General features: G+C 38.9%; 2 protein-coding genes across 3 annotated transcripts in view; one reads left to right on the forward strand and one right to left on the reverse strand.

Moving 5' to 3' along the window:
• The window catches only part of SYCE1L (synaptonemal complex central element protein 1 like), a 105,698-nt gene extending 101,966 nt beyond the window's left edge, over nucleotides 1-3,732 (forward strand). The window contains exon 7 of the transcript XR_012428705.1: nucleotides 3,361-3,732. The gene's annotated coding sequence lies outside the window, so the exon portion shown is untranslated. The remainder of the gene's footprint in view (nucleotides 1-3,360) is intronic.
• Nucleotides 1-22,683, reverse strand: part of ADAMTS18 (ADAM metallopeptidase with thrombospondin type 1 motif 18) — a 152,355-nt gene that overhangs the window by 12,839 nt on the left and 116,833 nt on the right. For both annotated transcript variants that reach the window (XM_005592600.4, XM_005592601.4), the window contains exons 17-18: nucleotides 4,739-4,880; nucleotides 1,794-1,920 (exon numbers count right to left, since the gene is read on the reverse strand). In XM_005592600.4, coding sequence (XP_005592657.3) covers nucleotides 1,794-1,920; nucleotides 4,739-4,880 — 269 coding nt within the window. The remainder of the gene's footprint in view (nucleotides 1-1,793; nucleotides 1,921-4,738; nucleotides 4,881-22,683) is intronic.

Here is a 22,683-nt window from a genome sequence, read left to right on the forward strand (position 1 = left end):
AAAAAACCATCCCACAGTTCTACTCCTGCCTCTGCATGAGAAGAAATCCACGTCACTTTAAAATCTGCACAATTCATTGAGCCAAATTTGTTGGGATTTTAACTATGTATCAGGGACTCTCGTAAGCATTAGGATTGGAAAAATTAAGGCAGCAGCACTCTTTCCATTAAGAAGCCTATAACACAGTAAAGAGGTGGATATGTGAACAAATACAATACTTTCTGATAAGTGCTGCCATGGAAGTCAACATAAAATACAGTGGTGAGGCTCATGGAAGAGTGATCAATGAGAGAGAAAGGTTTGTGCAGGAGAGAAGGGTACATTTAGAGAAGATCTCACAGAGGATACTTTAAGTGGGTACTTCCCCAAATTACTTTTCTGATTACCCCTGAATTTACTGATGAGTTAAACACATACCTTCATTTTCTTTAAAATTTGCCAGATCATTTTTTTTAATAGCTATCTGTCTGAGATTTGGTATATATTTGAATGCTTTATCAACTGAAACTTTGTGAGATGGAATCTTGATCTTGGCTCACTGCAACCTCCGCCTCCTGGGCTCAAGTGATTCTCCTGCCTCAGCCTCAGATTATGACAAATGCACTATTATTTGCAAGAAAAAACGAGTGTGTGTGTGTATGTATATGTATATATATACATATGCACATCTTTATATATAAAGATTGTGTAATACGATTGCGTCACCACAAACCAAACACCACTTATTAAGATGATCTAAAACATCGGTGAATACAACACTGCTTTAGAAGAAACTGTTCATTCTATATAAATATATTTGGCAGAAGATAAATCACATAAAAGAGACTCCATTTGACTGGGAAGATTACTTAAAATTAGTCTTCAAACAATAGTGTGGCTAAAGTCAATCCAAGAACAAACTCACTGAGCTCCTCCAAGGCTGCCGTCATCAGCGGTGGAGTTACCACTTGGCCTATACCCCATACCCCATTCTTTTTATTTTGTGTCTTGCTACCGTGTAATTTTGCATTTGGGGTTTCATGGCCTGCATAATATTACGATTTTTAAATTCTTGGACCATTTACATAAAAGTTAAGCACACAACCACATGCAAATTGAACTAATTTAGGATTCTGTGTTATTTATGTATCTGTCTGATTCCATTCAGAGAAGAGGAATCCCTATGCAAAGGTTAAAAGAAAAAAGCACCTCATGCCTGTAATCCTAGAACTTTGGGATGCTAAAAACAGGCAGATCACTTGAGGCCAGTAGTTCGAGATCAGCCTGGCCAACATGGCAAAACTCCATCTCTACTAAAAATATAAAAATCAGCCAGGCGTGGTGGCGCGCACCTATAATCCCAGCTACTCGGGTGGTTGAGGCATAATAATTGCTCAAATCCAGTAGGCAGAGGTTGCAGTGAACTATCATGAAGCCTGGGCAGCAGAGAGACTCCATGCAGTTGTATTTTTCAACTCATATGTAAACTTCAACCATCTTCTTTTTAAAAAAAATTTTTTTAGAGACAAGATGTCACTCTTTCACCCAGGCTAATATGTAAGTGGCACAATCATGGCTCACTGCAGCCTGGAACTCATGGGTTCAAGTGCTCCCTCTTCAGCCTCCCAAGTAGCTGGGACCACACACATGCCACCACACCTAGCTCATCTTCTTCTATTACTTTTTAATGTATTGCATCTACCTTTGAATCACTTTCCATTAGCAGGATTGACATTGGGCTTTCATCATCTCATAAGAACAATGAAGGCATACAAGTACAAAAGTAAACAAAAAGACATTTCTAAATGACTTACTAAGCCGGGCAGGAGAAAGCGTTGCAGATTTTGGGTTCAGTTACTGGCTTGGTTCTTACACTGCAGAATGAGGAATTGACTTGAATATTTTGATCACGCAAGCAAATGGCCTTTACATTTATGTAACCTGATAAGACATCAGAAGTGACAAAGTGAAAATTACAGATTATTATTTCAATTTGGTTTCTAAGTTTAGCTTCTGATTTACCAGCATTGTGATATTTTATTTCAGATATGGAATCCAAATATTTTGTGGAAGCACCTCCTTTTGATGAAATCTGCAACTAATTTGAATTACATTCCCTTCCCTAAAATAATATATTTTATATTTTAGTAATTTTAACATGTAAATTATTGGTTTTCAAGACTGATGTGGATACTAGAACCATAAAGTGATAAATATAACCTTTTGAAAACAGAATGACTATAAAGGGAAATATCCCAGGCAAACTTTATTATCAGATGGATAATGTTCTTCAGAGAAAAACCATTAGTGAATTATATGTGGAAACCCTAAGATTTTTGCCTTACCATGAAACTTCTCATACTTCCCTAAGAGTATGGGGCACATAAAAGCAAAGAGTAGAACTCACTAAATATGTATTAAAACCTGTCAGCCAAGGCTCTGCTTTTTGTTTTGTTTTTTTGTTTTGTTTTTTGAGATGGAGTCTCGTTCTGTTGCCCAGGCTGGAGTGCAGTGGCGTCTTGGCTCACTGCAACCTCTGCCTCCCAGGTTCAACTGCTTCTCCTGCCTCAGCCTCCCAAGTAGCTGGGATTACAGGCATGTGACACAACACTCAGCTAATTTTTGTATTTTTAGTAGAGGCGGCCATGTTGGTCAGGCTGGTCTCGAACTACTGACCTCAAGTGATTCACCTGCCTCGGCATCCCAAAGTGCTGGGATTAAAGGCATGAATCACTGCGCCCGGCCTCTGCTTTTGCTTCCTTAGTGGCAACCCACTGCCTTGCTTTCAATGTTAATTTCAGGACTTCTTATCGGGGCATACATTTTTTAAAAAAATGTATGAATAATTGAATTGTGTTTTTTATTTCCATTGGAACTTTGTCTTCAAAGGTAACCTGAGAAAAAATGAGTCACTCCTGCTGTAATGATTAGCAGTTAGTCCAGCTCCTGGGGCTGAAGCAGATTTGCTTTCAGGAGGCGCTTAATGAAAACCACATCAAGGCCAGGCACGGTGGCTCACATTGATAATCCCAGCACTTTGGGAGGTCAAGGAAGGCAGACTGCTAGAGGCCAGGAGTTTGAGACCAGCCTGGGCAAGATGGCGAAACCCCATGTCTATAAAAAAGAAAAAAATGGGCCAGGCATAGTGGCAGGCACATATAGTCCCAGCTACTTGGGAAGGGGAGGTAGGATCGCTTGAGCCCCAGAGGTTGAAGCAGCAGTGAGCCATAATTGTGCTACTGCATTCCAGCCTAGGTGACAGAGTGAGACCCTATCTCAAAAAAAGAAAAAAGAACAACAAAAAAAAATCAACATTCCTTGAAGTTAACTGTTGACTTTAATAGGACTTATTCATCTGAATTCTTTTTTTCTTGGATATAGGACACATCAGAGTCTGTGAATCATGCGAAGGGGTTGCTAAGTCAGGGCAAGGCGAGAATTCCGCAACTGGCTTCCTCTGCATCCTCCTCTTGGCTGGATTTAGTTTCTGTAAATGGAAAGCAAGTCAACCTTCTCTCCTTCCCAAGGCACTGTGCTCTCCCTGGAATACCAGAAAGCTATTGGAAATGTTCTCAAGAAACACTGGATATAAGAAAAACCTCATAATCTATGACTAAATGAAACAGTGTGAAGAGATGTCTGTAACGTGATTTCAGTACAGAGGGATACAAATGATACTCACGGTATGTGAGTCTATCAAACACATGTTTGCTTACATGTACATACGGGAAAAATAAAATTATAGAGACCAAACTATTAACATTGGCTATTGCCTATTTATAAATTATGGGAATTACCTTTCTTCTTTATAGCCCATTGCCTTTAAAATGTGTATTACTAGAAAATGTATTACTTTTTAATTATTTTATATATGTATACTTTAAAAGTATTTTTTCATATTTTGTTAATTAGCATGGACCTACAGATAGGCCTTTCAGATATAAGAATTTCTTCTTTTTCTGTGTCTTTGCTCTGTCTCTGATTCTAAGAAGGCTTATAATGCTTAGTGGGATATAACCAGTAGGAAGTCTCACTGTCACCAGGTGCTGCGATTAATAGGAAATGAGAGACCAACATTCAGGCTTTGGTGTCAGGAACTTATTTTTGGGCACTTATTCTTCCTCCCAAATGGGCAAGTGTGACAATTGTTTAACCCCCAAATATGTGACACGGTTCACATCTAAATAAAATGCCTTCCTTCTCCTCACCAAATAGATGGTTGCTGCTGTTCCTTCCTTGCAAGGGTTGTCTCAGATTTAATCCAGTCCTCTAGTGAGAGAGCCTTTGCTGACCTTACCCCTGAGGGGATAGCCATGTTTCGGATAGACATCTTAAGTTTGCCATGTTTGTGTCCTCACTTGCCTTGACCCTAGCTTTTACAACTTCCAAATGGAAGGTTTATAACAACAGAAAAGTCAAGAATGGGGGAAACTAAATTATAAGCTGAAAATTTAAAAAAACATATATACATCTAATATAAATATATGCTTACATTTGTAAATAAGTCAACATATTTTATATGTATTTCCCATCAGTTTTAGATGTGTAAGTTTTGAGCCTTGGCTGTGGTTGATTTGAGCTTTCTGAGAGTTGATTCCTTACCACATAGGAAAATCCTTAACTGATGCCATAATATTTGCTTTTATGGTGACGGTTCTTGGGTGGCTTATGTAAACCGCGTTATGTTAAAGATGCGTGGAGTGAAAGAACCTGTTTTAGGAGAGACAGACTTGGAAGACAGACTGAGAAAATCATGTACCTCCACCACAGGAGACGGGGCACTCTGACTGCACAATACTCCAGGCATAGGCAGGTCTTTTTGTGGCTGGTGGAGTTCCATTCATGACCTTGGGAAGTGCATACTTCCAAGCTATCCCTGGATTTTTGCCTTGCATCAGAATCTGGACAGTGTAAGATAAAAATCAGAGATCAAGATACAGGTCAGACCCTGAAATTCCAGAAGTCTTACCGAACATTTTAAAGATATTTACATGACATTTTGACCTTAACATTGGTATACTTCATTGTTCCCAAGTATGTTTTATGTTGACTTAAGGTTTTCCCAGGACACTTTAAAATGTGTAACTTCATGTTATCAAAACTGTGATTTAGGCAGATACTAAAGAGCAAAACACAACTGACATTTGCCATAAGCCCATACCGTATACACAAACACACACACATACACACTCTTTCTCTCTCTGTCTCTCTCACACACACACACGTATATGTATTATAATGAAGACAGAAAGGTTATATTGTTGGGTCTAAACCCTAAGTTAAAAACCTCCCATGATAAACACACAGAGTGGTGCCTTACAGATAATAGTTAAAATTGAATCTACGTCTATAGGTCACAACTTACAAGCTCTCTCCTGAGTGCTAGTGGAAGTTGAAACAAGAGAAGCACTCCAAAACCCACAGAATCCCCCACTTAGAGTTGCTATCGTCAACTTTAGAATCCAAATGTGTTTCTAATGTAATTTCCTTAGAAAATTTGCCCAAAGAGAATTTGTTAACTGTGTGCAAGGATGAGCAGGTAAGAAAAAAGAAACATGTTCAGAATCAGGAATTGGAATATAGGCATTAGAATAGACTTAACCTCCGAAAAGGCAACAACTTAGGATAAATCTGATCCTATAAAGTATGACTACTAAAATAAGAGCAATCACATTTTGGGCACTTCCCAAGTGCCCAGCACTCTGCAGGCATTCTTAATGCATCATAAAACATTCTTCTAACAACTCTATAATGTAGCTGCCTATATTTTCATTGGGAAAAACAGAACTTGTGCAAGATCACACAAGTGACTAGGGACTGAGCTTAAATAAAGCCACCAACCAAAATGTGCCTACAAAATGCAAAAATGCATCACCTTGTTTTTGACGTAGGCAACATATCTGTCTGCCTTCTTAATGCCCTCTTCACTACTCCTCTTTCTTTTTTTTCTTATTCAAGTTCAAAGCATGAATATAAATAGCTGGTTCTTTCCCACTCCATGAATCTTGTGGAAAATACTTTACCACTAGAACTGGGCATTCATGCCCAAGAAGCAAAGCTGATTGCCAGTTAAAAATAGGAACCCCTGGCTCTGTCTCCGTCTGGTGGGATCCCACCTCCATTAGAGTTTGGTGGGTGGCAGCTGTTCAAGGCCCTTCATTTTACCAGATCACTCTTTAGGATGCTACACAATGGTTTCTATTTTGCTACTGGCTTAAATGTCTCTACAAGTATTATGACTGACTCTTAAGATTCCATGGTGTACACATCACTTTGTAGTGCAACAAAACAAATCTTGATGCCTCCCAGAAACAATCAAAATGTTAATAGATGGATCTGTGTTCCCCCACCCCCATTCAAAACAAAATCAATACAAAACACAACAGGTATTACCATTACATGAACAAATGCCCAATTATTATCAGTCGCTAATAAAAAAAAAATCTCAGAATCAGTCTTAGGAGTCTTTTAGTTTTGAAGATCTTTCTAGCCTTTGCTTTGCTTTTTTTATTTTTTTCTTTTAAAATTTCACAGCTAAATCATACAACTGTTCGTGGAATTCTGTGTTCAACTTTACACAACATTTCACACATGTTGAATAAATACTATGCTTGCTTTATTTCCATAGTAGTTTTGAATAAATAGTATGCTTTCCTGCAGTGTTTCTGTTCATGTTTTCATCTGATATTAAGTAAATACAGAAACTTTACAGTTTTATTCATGGTCAAACTAGAATTGTGAGAGCAGTTTTACATTCAGAAGATGATCCTGATGCCGGTTGATAGTTCAATTTCTTATTCAGTTAAAGCAGTATTTCAAATGTAGCACTTATTGTGCTTTTTTTTTTTATGCAACAAAAACGCAGAGACCTTGTACCAGAGAAAATTATGCAGTGTACCGTATTTACTTGTGTGGCAATACAGTATGAGTGCAATGCGTAAGAGTTATGGTGCGCTAAGGCCCACAAGGCAGAATGGTATTGCAATACAAAGGGGTTGCATCACACACATACGCACGTAGTAGAGGCAAGCTTAAGTTTAAGTGCTATACAGAAAGAAATTAACTTATTCATCTCCACTTTCTGGTACCACCCCATTCCTCCCATTCAAACTAGATCCTAATATTTTCTGCCATAGGGGAACAGATCCCCAATAGAAACGCAAAGAAAATATAAAAGAACATTAGTTCTTGCCTTTTGAGCTTCTAGGACTTACGTTCTGCTGATTTAAAAAGTAGTTTGACAGATTTTCAACGGGCATTTGAAATATATTCCCCTTTCACCTTTTAGACAGATTCTAGAGCTTAAGCCATACATGGCCTGTGGTTTCATTGCAAAACATTTTTAAATGTTGCTGTGAACAGCAGGACATGTTTAAGAAAAAAAAAAAAAAACGTGTTCAAGAAAAAGACTGTGATGATAAAAGTGTCACCAGTATTAAGCAAAAACAACCAGATGTCAAGCTTCCCCAGACCTTCACTCAAGCCAACCATAAAAGATGATCAATGCAATCAACAAGAAGGGAACTCACACAATCTCCCATTGTCAAACCTGTCTCTGCGTCTGTATCCGTATCCTCCTCCTCCTCCCCTGCTGTCACTCAGGATGCCCTGTCCTGGCTCCAAGTCCAAGGTCTTTACTACACACTGATTCCATCTGCCCTCATCTCCACCAGGATGTGACCACCATAGCTGCCCCACATGTGGCTACTGAGCGCTTGAAATGCACTCGCGTGGTCAAAGTAAAAGGCCTTTTAATTTAAATTTAAATAACCACATGTGACTAATGGCAACCATATTGGATGCACAGCTACGGATGAAGCCCAGCCTCTGACGCCCATCTCCTATACTAGATTGTCTGCTTGGCATCTCCACTTGAATGCTTAAAAGTGTATCAATGTCTAACTTTCCTGCCTCTCCCTGAAAGACTGCTCATAGGCAATACCCTTCCAGTTGATGAGGCCAAAATAAAAACTTGGACCCATTTTAGACTTCTCTTCTTCTGACACTCATATTTAATAGATCAGAAATGGTGTTACTTTAACTTTCACCCTCTCTTATATCTTACCACCTCATGTATGTTGCTGCTGCCCTGATTTAAGCCACTATCATGTCTCTTGTGACCTCCACGGTCAAGACAAAAAAAAAAATGACTTTTGGGAGGAGGAGAAGCGATATCCCCCAGTGGAGAAGATGAGACAGATTCATATAGACAAACAACAGAGTCACAGTTACTTCGGATAAAAATCAAGTGCTAGGGCTGGGCGCGGTGGCTCATGCCTGTAATCCCAGTACTTTGGGAGGCCGAGGTGAGTGGATCACGAGATCAGGAGATTGAGACCATCCTGGCTAACACGGTGAAAATCCATCTCTACTAAAAATACAAAACAATTAGCCGGACGTGGTGGCGGGCGCCTGTAGTCTCAGCTACTCGGGAGGCTGAGGCAGGAGAATGGCATGAACTCAGAAAGCGGAGCTTGCAGTGAGCCAAGATCGTGCCACTGCACTCCAGCCTGAGCCACAGAGCAAGACTCCGTCTCAAAAAATCAAGTGCTGTAGATCCTATAAAAGGAATTCAAATGGTTTAGTAAATCTGAGGTGGAAGAGGAAATCACATCATCATCTAAAGAAGCTTTGTAGGTATCACTTACTAATAACAAATCTTGGTGACGATTACAGCAAAGAAGCCACAAAGCAACAAAACCTGAGTTTCTGGCCAGGCATAGTGCCTCACTCCTATCATCCTGGCACTTTGGGAAGCTGAGGCAGGAGGATCTTTTGAGCTCAGGAGTTCAAGATCAGCCTGGGCAACATAGCAAGACCCCATCTCCAAAATAAAATTTTAAAAAACTAGATGTTGTAGTGTATGCCTATAGTCCCAGCTACTTGGGAGGCTGAGGCAGAGAGGACTACTTGAGCTCAGGAGTTGGAAGCTGCAGTGAGCTACAGTCGCACCACTGCACTCCAGCCTGGGCCACAGAGTGAGGCACTGTCTCAAAAACAAAAACAATTAAACCCTTCTGTTTTCTTTGAAGATTTCTATTCCCCCTCTGAAGAGGACAGAACTGTTACATTGCATTTCCCACATCCCCTTTCCTAAACTTGAAAATGAGGATCCTCAGCAAAGTAAAATCCTTGAACTGAAGGTAATACCAGCACTGATCAGAATATTAAACAGCAGTAGGGGAACAAATCCATTGCATAATATCATGGTAATATGAAACTCAAGTATCTGGCCAAAAAAAAAAAAAAAAAACCACACAATTTACTGTACATGTTCTTAGGAATGTGCAGCTTTAAATTAACTCATAAAATACACAGTAGCTAGTTGTATGCCTGTGTATGTGTGTTACTATTAGTTTTATGGCCAGTAGCATATAGAGCATATTGTTTATAGTTTATTTCCTTAACATATTAATGCATACAATGAATACAGAAATGAAGGCCTCTTAACTTTACAAAATCAAATGATTCAAGGCTTGCCTTTAATATCTGTATAGCTATAAATTCATATGCAGAGTTCAATGTGTAATCATGTACACTGAAAGACAATATTTGTATAAACCAGCAGAAAGCTGATGTAAGAATTTACTTAACATCAGCTCATAAAGGCCTTGTAAAGGAAGTAAAAACTTAAACAAATAAGTACCAAGACCAAATATATAAAAGATAAGTATGTGCCAATTGTAATATATTATTTGCTTCTCAATAACTAAGATGCTCTTTGCCCCCACCTTTATCCTGTGTTGAGAAGAACAGTGACCAAGAGTCTCCTAGAAATCCTCTTATCTCTTACTGTTTGATGCCTGCAAATACTTAAACCTTTGGAGATTGTCTACTTGGCTCACAGAATCTCTGTGGGAAAGTTTCTCTTTCACCCTGTTCTTAAAAAAAAAATCAGAATTTTCTTAAAGAAATCAAATCCACCCTCAAAAACTGCTACATAATTTATAAAGCCGAGTGCAAAATGAAAATTCAAGAGTCATTGTTTGAAAACTTAAGAATTCAAAACAGTGACAGTGAATCATTAAACCACAGGGTCCTTCCAAGCACGAGGTCCTCTGCAGCTGGGCAGGTCCCATGCCCATGAAGGTAGCCCTGCCCAACTAAATCTAGGTGTTCTCACCTGGATCAGTTTTAAGACAAAATTTAAAATTTTTCAAATTCTAAATGACCCTGCAATCTAACAATGACTTCTCTCTCATTTCATGGCTTGAGAATATAGCTCCCAATTTGGTTGCCTCGATTATATCTCAGCATGTGCTTTAGTGTGTCCATCACCATCAACTGAACCACAGACAACCTCTCCCACTGATGTGGGGAAGCAGGACAATCTTGGAGAGGCGTGCACAGAACCACCTGAGATACTAACTTCCTCTAGGAATGCCAGGGAACACATTTTGGGCAATACGTAACTTGAAAATGATCATTCCCATTTTTCACATTTATTTTAAAACATTTTTGGTGACCATGTCAAGAGCAGTCCATTGCTTTTCTCAGCATTCCTGCAGAACACAAACACCCTCAGGGCACAGGAGCACCGCATCCCTCCTGTAATGGCACCACATCACAATAATGCCATTGCTTACAACCCCATGCCACATGTCGGAGTGTATAGCCAAGCCGTCAAATGCACAAATTTGGAAAGACCGCCAGTGATTCAGTCTACTTAACTGGACTTGGTCCAGAGAATCTTCCAGCCAGCTGGCATGGAGTCTCTAATTTACAGCTGGCAAGCAACCTCCTTAAATGCTTCCAGGTCCTGCATAGAGCTGTTTAATGTCTACCTTTAACACACACCTGACTTCAGACGCAACACTCAGCAGCTCTAACTGCAGGGTGCAGAGTTATAAAATTTACAGCTTCTTAAGTTGGAAAACCACAGACAGGGGCTGGAATCTACCAACCATTCTCTGAAGGAAGGGGATGCAGTTTCTGTTTAGGGCACATAAAATTAAAACAAAGGACACCGTGAGTAATCATGGGTAAATAATTTTCCTTCTTTTGCCCCCACTTTTAATTTTTAATGTTAAAACTTTTTAAAATTCCTTCAGTCAGCTTTGTATTTGTTTCATTATTTAAGACCTCTTTTTTTCTTCTTCTTCTTCAAGAAGTTGTCCTCATTTTGCCATAAAGGTTGTGGATAGATTTTAAAGACTAGCTATTTAATGCATCCTAAGAAACTCAATTCCTATCCTCAATAATGTATTTGATTGCTTTAAAAATAACAATGCCTATTAAGTGCTTATTGTGTGCCAGGCAAAGCATTGTACTTGCATTATCTCATTTAAAATTGATAATGACCTTATGAAGAAGGCGCTATTAATTCCAGTAGTGGAGACGAATAAACCAATACTCAAAGTCACACAGCTAATAAGTCACAGTGACAGGACTCGACTCAAGTCTCTGGTCTTGTTTCATCCTAAAACCTCACATCTTCGCTCTCACAACATTGCCTCCCAAGCTTTGAAACGCCAAGCCCAGGATTCTAGTTTAAAATTTTAAAAACTGTGCTAACTATTGGTAAGACAACACTGGGCCTCCCTGGCGTGCTGTGACGTTTACTTTGTGACACTGGGTTTGAACCTAAGAATTTTATTTCTTGAACGTACTGGCATCAAATTTAAGCATATATGATCTCGTCCATCCATTTTCCCCTGGATTTATTTATAATCATTGTTTCAACAACTGAAATATACTAGACTTTATTGGTTGGCCCTTTGTGATAAAGCCCAAATTGCACCTTACGCTCCTATGTCTCATTGAAGGGATGATTTTGTGGTGGTGTGGATTCATGTTTTTGTAAGCTCCTGTGATTTTTGGAAACTTTTGTGATGTTAAAATTCAGCCAGTTTTCTTTGACTTCTTATTTGCTTCAAAGCTGGAAGAACATGACCAGGTATCATCATTGCTATTATGTGTGAGTGATTGGATTTGACAAGAGACAGTAATACAAAGACCCTGATCGGGGATTTGGAAATGCATCTGTCAGGCAGCTTCAAAGGTGTGGGCTGACACATTGAACCTTGACTACAGTTCTAATTCGACTCATCAACATTCCTCAGAGTATAGTGAGGAGAAATAAATAGTGTTCTCTAACCCGTCACAAAAGTATTTGCCATGAATTAACCGGAGGCCCCCACTTCAAACAGCAAATGGCAAATCTCTAGACAAATGACGTGCCATTGCAAAAGTACCTCTGAATCGTCCTCTCGAGTTTGACTTTTCTATCATCTGTTCTGAATTAATTATCCATTACTTCTCTGCTGCTTTTGTGTCTTGTGTCTTCACTCAGTCCATGCTACTTGGCTAATATCCCTTCCCTTACACTGATTGTATCTTGAGGCACTTCCTTACTCATTTCAGCCCCTTTACCTTGGGGAGAATTCAGCAGGCAGAGTCACAAAGGAGCTGGATGACAAGGTAATACTTCGTCAATGGTGCTCACACTGTCATCTCATTGATCAATGTGCCTGTCCACCTGGTCCCCACCACCCCATCATCTCCTTTGGCCAAAGAGTGGAGGAAGCTGTTTATTATAGTAATTTTCTTTAGATGTCTCTTCCTGCCTTGAAACTAGCCTGTGGTTAACCTATTTCTCACTTACTGTCATGAGAAAGGCTCCTGTAGTTTTCAGCTTCAGGATTCTCCCTTATTACAGTAGGAACGGGCTTTCAAAGAGTTAAACACCTTTTTCTTCTGCTAAACATAGAGAAAAAAAAAATCCTAACATAAACGAGAGCTTTTCTATTTTTCAAAACTTTTTGAAAAAGGAATGCTGTAAAAACACAGGTGGTCATATTTCAGCCATAGAATAGCAACCTGTATTATCATGTCATACTGAATCACTTTGTTTATCAGACAGGGATGAAGTTACTTTATAATGAAACACTCATGATGAATTTTCTCACCTCCACTCCAACTGCATGACAGCTTGATAGAGAATGTGACTCATTCATTGTTGTGTGTGTGTGTGTGTGAGAGAGAGAGAGATACAGACAAAGAGACAGAGAAAGATTGAAATGGGGGGAAAGGAAGAGGAGAGAAAGGAGGAACGTGAGCTAGTAAGATACCTCATCTCTAGTCACTTCTAGAGAATGGGTCATCTCTAAGTGGACACCTTAGCTAGTCGTGAAAAAAATAAAACCAAAACTTGTGTATGTTTTAATTCTTACTGCTAAGGTCTCCTAAAATTGTATGTTAAACAGGCCTTTTCCATATTGCTTAAACAAAGGACAAAGTCAGTGATCTTAAATTACCTACACCTAAACCTCAACATGGAAAAACATTGTTTTCAGCCATACTCCAAAAGTCCAGCATATGTATGTCTACTTCAGATGAACTGTCTGTCAACAAAGCCTTGTGAAAGTGTCACTCTAATCTTCAGTTTTCACAATTCCATCACTTGAAAAATTAATTTCTTACAACACACGCACACTTAATTTAGATATTCGGGGTGAAGAATTAAAATAGATTTAGTTTTTCTCAGTATTCCCAAATGCGTTTGGGAATAAAATAAACATAATGCGGTCACTGATACATAATATCCTAAACTCTATTAAAATAAAAGCTAAATTTAAATCTTCTGGATGACTAACAAGTCCACTAGTTCAATGAGAGATTCCTTAGTCTTTATGCCAGACTTATGTTGTAGAAAATAAGTTGAAATACGTGGAAATGATTTAGTTTTATATTAGCTACATCCATAGTGATCTCAGAAACTATGATTGCTAAATCAATATTTACTTTTATGCTAACGTGTGCATGTACATGACTAGTTTTTTTTTTTCTGGGAAATACAGAAATACATGGTCAAGAAAATTATCTCCTTTCTCCAAGTCACTAATATGCATATATTTGTATGTATTTCAAGATCAAAAAGTTGATTGATTTAAATAATGCCTAAGAAATTTAAGACCTAAGACAGTCATACAAATCCTTGGTTACCCTTAGGTATTTCCCTTTGCCACCAAGGAAATCAGTGGGGCCAGCAATGTATACATTGACATCCACCTGTTTCAAATGTTGAAACCATTTAGAGCCAAGGATCCAAGGAGAATGGATGTCTGTAATACAGACTGCATTTTAAAATTGGACTGGCATGTGACTTAGTGATAAAAGTGAAGTTCTGTTTTCTATTTAGCTTAAATTTTGAGCTTCCCATGAAGACATTCTGTAAAGTTTTGACATATAAATATAACCAGAAGCAGAAGACACTTTTATTTGGCATCAAACCATGCACTTATTTCTTGGGGTAAACTGACAGCAGTCGATTATTTCCAGGATTGTATTATCCTGCCTTGTACTAGAAAATACCAGGAAATAAGTGGAATGATCGGCAAACTCAACACCCCGAAAAGGGTAAATTGCTATTCATCTAGATTGAGGTAAGTCCACTGTGAACTAACTGGTCAGTGACTTCCTAGGTTTAAGTTACTCACTTTGGGAAAGCAAGTGTTTTAGGAAGCACACTGATTCCTCAAATGCATTTTAGGAGATCAAATTTCATTACTTTAAACGCTGTTTGCGGCACTTGACTTTAAACCATATGGTTGTCAAGGCCAGTCTCAAGAGATGATCAAATACAGTGGTTTTTAAAATGTGTATTACAGAAGCCTCGGGATCTTCAGAGGACTTCAGGGCTGAAATGGGGTAAGGACAGGCTGGGTTCTGGTCCCTTCACTCCTGGCTTCAGTGAAAGAAGCTCTCCTTTCATTTTATTTTTTGCTTCCATGGAAGATTTCTTCAATTTGAAAGAAGGTTGCACTTTTTAAATGGACGAATGAATTTTATCATGGGATGCTGTTCACTCAATACATTTTCTTAAACATCCCACGATGTTCCAGATACTGTGTCAATTGTGCAAGCTACAATGATAACTAAGTCATTGTTTGATAACGCAGGGTTTGGGGGTGCTGTAAAAGTACTTCAGGACAGTGCTATAGGACACAGTGGGAGACATTAGTTCACCTGGGGAAATCATTTCTGAAATGAGGAAACTGGGACTCTGATCATTTCAGCGATTTTTCCAAAGTCACATAGTTTGTAGCAGAACAACCTATATCCCAGCTATTTATGCAGATGCTCCTTGTCTAACCCATGTTGCTTCCTGAAAGAATGGAATCCACGTACCAACGCTTGTTTTTTACATTATTTAAAGACTTAAGGCTATAAAGTTTTGGTAATATAATTTATGTCTTAATCTTTTTTTTTCTTTTTCTTTGGAGACAGGGTCTCTGTTACCCAGGCTGGAGTGCAGTGGCACAATCATAGCTTACTGCAGTCAGCCTCCCAGGTTCAAGGGATCTTCCCTCCTCAGCCTCCCAAATAGCTGGGACTAGTGGCATGCACCACCACTCCCAGCTAATTTTTGTATTCTCATGGAGACAGGGTTTTGTCATGTTTCCCAGGCTGGTCTCAAACTCCTGGGCTCAAGCAATCCACCTGCCTCAGCCTCCCAAAGTACTGGAATTTTTGCACTTGACCCCTCTTACACCTTAAACATTTATGCATCTCCAATATCTAACACAGGGCTGGACAATGAATGTTTAATTTTTTAAACCAGACAATGAGAGGAAGTGAACAGAAGAACATTGTTTTGATAATTACCTACATCAATACACATGAAAGCAGATGAAAATGAAATTTAGCAAGATATGGGGAGAATATGATGTCATACATATGAAAGGGAAAAAAAAGAGGAACATTAATCTCACAGTGCCATCCTCATGCATTTTGGGAAGCATACACTTCTGCTGAATTTTACGTCATCATAAGGACTTAGTGAATATGCCATAATTTTAGGTCACCAAAAGAGAGAGTGCTTTCATTCATAGATTTATTCTTTCTGTGGATGGAACAGCATTTTTCATTTTAGTAGGTTCCCACAGTGATTTTAGCATTTCACAAGATTATAAAAAAGATTTAACATTTTTATATTGGAGTAAATATATATTTGGCTCCAAAAGTATTCATTTTGGCTCAATTCATACTTCTTGTATGGAAAGACCTATGAACTTAATTTAACTTCCTTTAAAGAATACAGCCATGGATCACTTGGATATCAATATACAGTCCAGTTTTGGGAAAATATAATTTATTGCTTATTATAATTTTATGTTTTTAGAATATCTGTGTTCCATCCATTTTGGAGAGATACAAGCATGAGCTAAAAACTGACCAGCAATTTGATGATGGTCTCTAGAGTACAATAAAGTGTAATTTAAATACCAAAGGCATTAACCCAAATTATCTGAAAAGATATCATAAACAAAATACTAGGTTACTGGAGGGTTTTTTTTTTTTTTTGCTTCAAATATATTTGCAACTTTTGAATGAAACCATAACTCCTTTAAAAATATAAGCAAGGCATGTCCAATTAATCATACAAGTTTCCATCTAGATTGTTTTCAGATAGGTCAGATTCCTTGGACATTAAGTTCTTCTTGAATCTATTGGTAGAATGAGTGCATAAGGAAATATTTTGGAAAACAATAAGCAAGCAAATATGACCTTATTCCACTGTGGAGAAACTACAATTTTGTATTACTGGAGATATTGCTGTAGTTCTTTTATGTAGTAGTAAATAATTACTTTTAAAAACATATGATATATATATCCAATTGAACCTGGGGTAGACTTTGTTTTTATGATTTTATTTCGATCTACTCAACATTTGTCCTTACATCTTATCTTTGTTACTGTTGTCATTCAAGGTGCTGTCTGTATTATTTACAAAGAGATAGACTGATGAACCAGATCAATTTTAGAGAACTCTATCACCAAAGGAGGCCAATCTTCCATTCCTCAAAAATAACTTTTTTTTTCTTTTTTTTTTTTTTTTGAGATGGAGTTGCGTTCTTGTCTCCTAGGCTGGAGTGCAATGGCACAGTCTCAGCTCACCGCAACCTCTGCCTCCTGGGTTCAAGCAATTCTTCCTGCCTCTGCCTCCCAAGTAGCTAGGATTATAGGCGCCCGCCACCATGCCCAGCTAAATTTTGTATTTTTAGTAGAGACAGGGTTTCACCATGTTGGCCGAGCTGGTCTCAAACTCCTGACCGCAAGTGATCTACCCACGTTAGCCTCCCAAAAGTGCTGGGATTGCCAGCATGAGCCACTGCGCCCGGCCATCTCAAAAATAACTTGTAACTATCAGGAAAAATCTTACACCTGGTGAAAAATCTAAACGTTTAGTTTTTGTCAGGGCTAAATCATGTAGATGAATGACATATGGAGCTGTGCATGGATTAAACAAAGCACAAATAAAATGGCTCAGCTTGAAGCTTATCTATTGTTCAGTGACAGCATGTCAATGGCCTGGCTAATGTGATCAACAGACAATGGGAGATTTCAGGGTCTAAAAGTGAAAGTGAGAAGGAACTCCATCTCTGTTTTACACTTTCCATCATTTCTCGTCTCACTCTTTGTTGTGGTTCTCCCGCAGATAATATCAGTTTAACACAAAGCTTAAATCACAAACAGAATTGTGGAAGCCTGCTGGAATGGTTCGGTGTCTATGAACAAAACTGGAGAGACAAACAGCAGAGAAAATGGTTGTCATTAAGCGGTAAAAAACGTATTTCTCATCAGGAGTGATTTGCACTTTGTTCTGAGTACCCATGGCAGAGATTGTGAGATACATGTGCCCCCGTTTCCCTATTCAGGTTCACTTTCAGCCACAGAACTTGGTTTGTGTACATTTGCTTTGAGGTGGATTGAAGGCCCCTTGGCAAAAATTAATGAAGTCCTGCTCTCTAAAACGGGTACCTTCAAGAACACAATATATCTAAAAGATGACTGAAAAAAAATCCAGAAATCTTTAATAGTAGAGTTCAACTCCTATGACTTAGGTTTAATTAACATATAATATCAGGGGCTGGATTCATTGTTGAGCTCCAGACTATCCTGGCCATAGTCTATTTTGATTGGGAATTGCTTATCTCTTCCTCTCAAATAAAAATGCTGAGAGGGTTGGGAGAACATCTCCTAATGACAGCTTCTTTCGAGTAGGTGGTATGAGATCTTTGAGGCCTGTGATGGGACTAGGTATCTCCAGTTAGAAAGATGATGGGAGTTAACTCATGATCAAGGTTGCAAACTCAAATATCTCCTGGGACGAGAGGTTTTCTTAAGAATTTCAAAAATTCATATGTGTATAAGAAGCCACCTGATACTAAAGCATTAATCTATTTTGTCCATTTTAATATTATACATGGCTGGGCACGGTGCACACCTGTAATCCCAGCACTGTGGGAGGCCGAGGCAGGTGGATCACTTGAAGTCAGGAGATCCCTAAACCTGTTTCCAGTCATCCTCAAGACAATGATAGTGGTAAAACCATATATAGATAGAGGTAAAACCTCAAGACAATGATAGTGGTAAAACTCCAAAACAACCTCCAGAACATCCTCCAAAACATCACTTGAGGTCAGGAGTTCAAGACCAGCCTGACCAACATGGTGAATCCTCATCTCTACTAAAAAATATACAATAATAATACAAAATGAGCCAGGCATGGTGGTACATGCCTGTAATCCCAGCTACTTGGGAGGCTGAGGCAGGAGCATCTCTTGAACCTGGAAGGTGGAGGTTGCAGTGAGCCAAGACTGGGCCACTGCACTTCAGCCTGGGCAACAAGAGCAAACTCTGCCTCAAAAAATACATATATTTATATTTTATATTCAAATATATAAATGTATATTATATATTTATATATAGATATATATATCATATATATCTCATATATGATATATATGATATATATTTTGTATAATATATCACTATATATCTCATATATTTTGTATAATACATATTTTATATATCACTATATATCTCATATATTATATATTATATATATATACACATACAATGTGGGCCTAGGGCTGAACTTGATTGTGATCACCAGTTTGCTAAATATGGTCTCAGGTTTCATATATATATAAAATATATGTGATGTACTCAGAGGGCAAAATAATGGCAATAGTAATAAACATTATGGCCTAAGTACTTTGTAGGCACTGAACTTATCTTCAGTTATCCTTATAATGGCCCTAATAATTAGCTGGTATTGTTTGCCCATTTTACAAATACAGACATTAAGTAACACAGAGATTAAGAAACTTGCCCAAGTTATATAGCTAGTTAAGAGTCTGTACTCTCAGCCATTCCGTGTGTAGAACATCTTAGAATTTAAGGTTGTGTGTTTTATTTTTAATTGTCTGCTACTCTTCTTCCTTAGTAAATATTTAAGGCTAGTACTACTTAATCACTACTCTTGGGAATAGAAATGAAGGGAGACTAACCCTTCATTTTCTACCACCACGGCCTAAAAAAAAGTATTTCTCTATTATCTACTAATAGTCCTTTGATGTTATGGAAAATGCTATGCTTCTGAAATCTGAATAATAGATTGCGTGGTCTTAAAACTGTGAAACTGGCACTTAGTGGGTTTCTCTGGTTGCCTCCACAGAGGGTATCAAATGTCATCAAGGGAATAAAGTTGCAAAGCCTACTGTAAACTGAATTTGCATAGCTCTTGTGTATGAGATTCAGACAGATCTAAAATACCTTAAAATCTGGATAGAAACATACACGATTGGAGCAACAGCAGGAAGAACAGCTAGGATGCCATCCCTGTTGCCATGAATGAGGGCATCTCCACTCTCATGTCTGTGGGTGTGCAAGTGCAGGGCACACATACAAGACTAGATGAGAGACTTGCATCTACATACAAATGCCCTCACATCTGTGAAGATCCTGTTTCCAGCACCAGCACGCCTCTCCATGCCAGGTGCATGCTCCTCTTTATTGGTGTTGTCAACCAAGGCTCAATATTTCTTCACAAGGCACATTCTGGATATTGCAATTATTTGGCTTCTCCCAAGAGGCAGCTTATCAGAGAAAAGTTGGATCCAAGTGCCCTGCTCAGTTAACAAATGATATACTGCTATACTCTTTTAGGTATTTTTAGGAACTGATTTGCATATTCATTCCAAGGCTTTTTTTATGCATTAAACACATACTCAATTGCCTACTTGATAGCTACTCTTGAATATCTAAGATACATTGCAAATATATGGCGGCTAAAATGGAATTTTCCCTTATCCCTAAACCTGTTTCCAGTCATCCTCAAGACAATGATAGTGGTAAAACCATCCTCCAAATGCTTGGGGAAAAAACCTGAGACTCTCCCACATCTTTCTCTCTCAGAGTTCATTTCTTATACATCTCTAGTAACTTTTCTAGCTTCCAGTTCTCTACTATAATACACTGCAAACAGATCCACATCCTGCCACCTTCACAGTCACCACCTGTTTCAGCGTCTGTCACTCCTTACCTGGAATTCTAGAACTATTTTCCTATTTCCCCAGTTTGCTTCTTGCCTCTTAATCACTTATTTACATAGCAGCCTGGTTGATTTTTTTTTTTTTTTTGAGACGAAGTCTTGCTCTGATGCCAGACTGGAGTGCAGTAGCGCGATCTTGGCTCACTGCAAACTCTGCCTCCTGGTTCAAGTGGTTCTCCTGCCTCAGCCTCCCGAGTAGCAGGCACTACAGGCATGCGCCACATGCCCGGCTAATTTTTGTATTTTTTAGTAGAGACGAGGTTTCACCATGTTGGCCAGGATGGTGTAAACCACTCTCTTTCTTGAAATCCTGATATTATTGGGATGAAATCCAAACTCCTTACCATGGCTTATATTAGCTGTGGGCCAACCCCGCCCCCACTATACCCCTCTCACACCTCAATACTTTCTTTCCTCACTACGCTATAGTTAGATTCGCCTATTTTTTTAGTTCTTCTAAAATATTAAGTTGATTCTCCACATGAGGTTTTATTTATTCGGAGACAGTCTCGCTCTACCACCCAGGCTGGAGCGCAGTCGTGCGATCTCGGCTTATTGCAACCTCTGCCTCCCAGGCTCAAATGATTCTCCTGCCTCATCCTCTCAAGTAGCTGGGACTACAGGCATGCACCACCACGCCTGGCTAATTTTTGTATTTTTAGTAGAAACAGCATTTCACCATGTTGGCCGGTCTGATCTCATAATCCTGGCCTCAAGTAATCCACCCACCTCAGCATCCCAAAGTGCTGGGATTACAGGGATAAGCCACCATACCCATCTGGGGTTTTAAATTGTTGCTTCCTCTGCCTGAATTTCCTCTACTCTTTACCTGGCTCGTTCTTCTCATCCTTCAAGTTTCACCTCACATGGTAATTCTCAGATAATTCCTCACCAACTCTCTAATTCAAACAGTCTCTCTCTTTTTTTTTTCTTATACTTTATTTTCTCTCAAAGAACCTACCACAATCTATACATCTGCCTTTGTTTATATATTCATTTGTGTAATGCTGTACTGTACCCTCCAACATTCTAAGTTTCATTACAGCAGGAGAATTTTCTTTTCTGTTTATCTACTACTATACACCCAGTTTACTATCAATGTGAAACACAAGAGCAGCTCAGTGCATGTGACACAGAGGAACGCAGTGATTTCTTTTGTTTGAGACGGAGTCTCACTCACTCTGTTGCCAGGGCTGGAGTGCAGTGGTGCCATCTCGGCTCACTGCAACCTGTGCCTCCCAGGTTCAAGCAATTCTCCTGCCTCCACCTCCTGACTAGCTGGGATTACAGGCGTGCACCACTACAACCAGCTAATTTTTGTATTTTTAGTAGAGATGGGGTTCTGCCACGTTATCCTGGCTGGTCTCAAACTCCTGGCCTCAAGTGATCCACCTGCCTCGGTTGATTTCTTAATGTATGGACATTTTCACTATTCTGCTTTCTGAAGTTCTAGCAAATCTAAGAATCCATTAGGGAAACCAAGTTGTCATCTGATTTCACCCACCATAACTCAACACACAGAATACAAACTCCCACACACTGGGTAAGAGAAATTCATTTCTACTTCTTTCCCCATAAACCACTGTGAGCTGCAGAAGGTCATTACCAATATCATGGTACATGGTATTTGTTCAAAGAATTATCCAGTCCCACTGTGCATGGAACTGAGAGAGATAATAAATTGAGTGCCTCAGTTTAGACAAAAGAAGTAGCTGCCTCTGAAAAACTGCCTTATGAATCACTTATCTGACCAAAATACCCCGAGATGATTGAGGACACAGCATGCTGTCAGCCCAGAAAACAAGCACTATGTCCCTTTTCCTCAGCACCAAGAACACGGTAAGTGCCAATAGTCTTACGTGAATTAACATATGTAAGATAGAGGAAAATAAATTATTTCAAGTAAAAATCATCAGACAACTTTATGAACACAATCTTCCTAATAGTCACTTTTCAGATCAACCCTCTAGTTGCCACAGATCTAGGTCAGTGTTGGTCAAAATACACGGATATGTTCTCAGTGTTTTATGAATTCAAATCTGGATGACAGATGTTTCCAAATAGCAAACTCTCTATCCCCCACCTCTAGTAGGCTTTGTACCTCCCACAGAGTCAACCATTTCACATTGAGAAAAACCATATAATGACAAATAGCTCAGCCTTGCCAGTATTGGTGATATATTAGGATAATGGTGTGGGCAAGTGAGTCAGAAAGACTTATGTTCAAACCTCAGTCCTACTACTTATATGTAACACAATCTCTTTAAGGCTCCATTTTCTCATCTGTACAATGGGGATTAAGTAACAATACCTACCTTCCTAAGGTTGTTGTGGGCATTCAAGAAATGAATGCATGAAACTGA

Source organism: Macaca fascicularis, chromosome 20 (assembly GCF_037993035.2).
Source record: "Macaca fascicularis isolate 582-1 chromosome 20, T2T-MFA8v1.1".
NCBI classification, from domain to species: domain Eukaryota; kingdom Metazoa; phylum Chordata; class Mammalia; order Primates; family Cercopithecidae; genus Macaca; species Macaca fascicularis.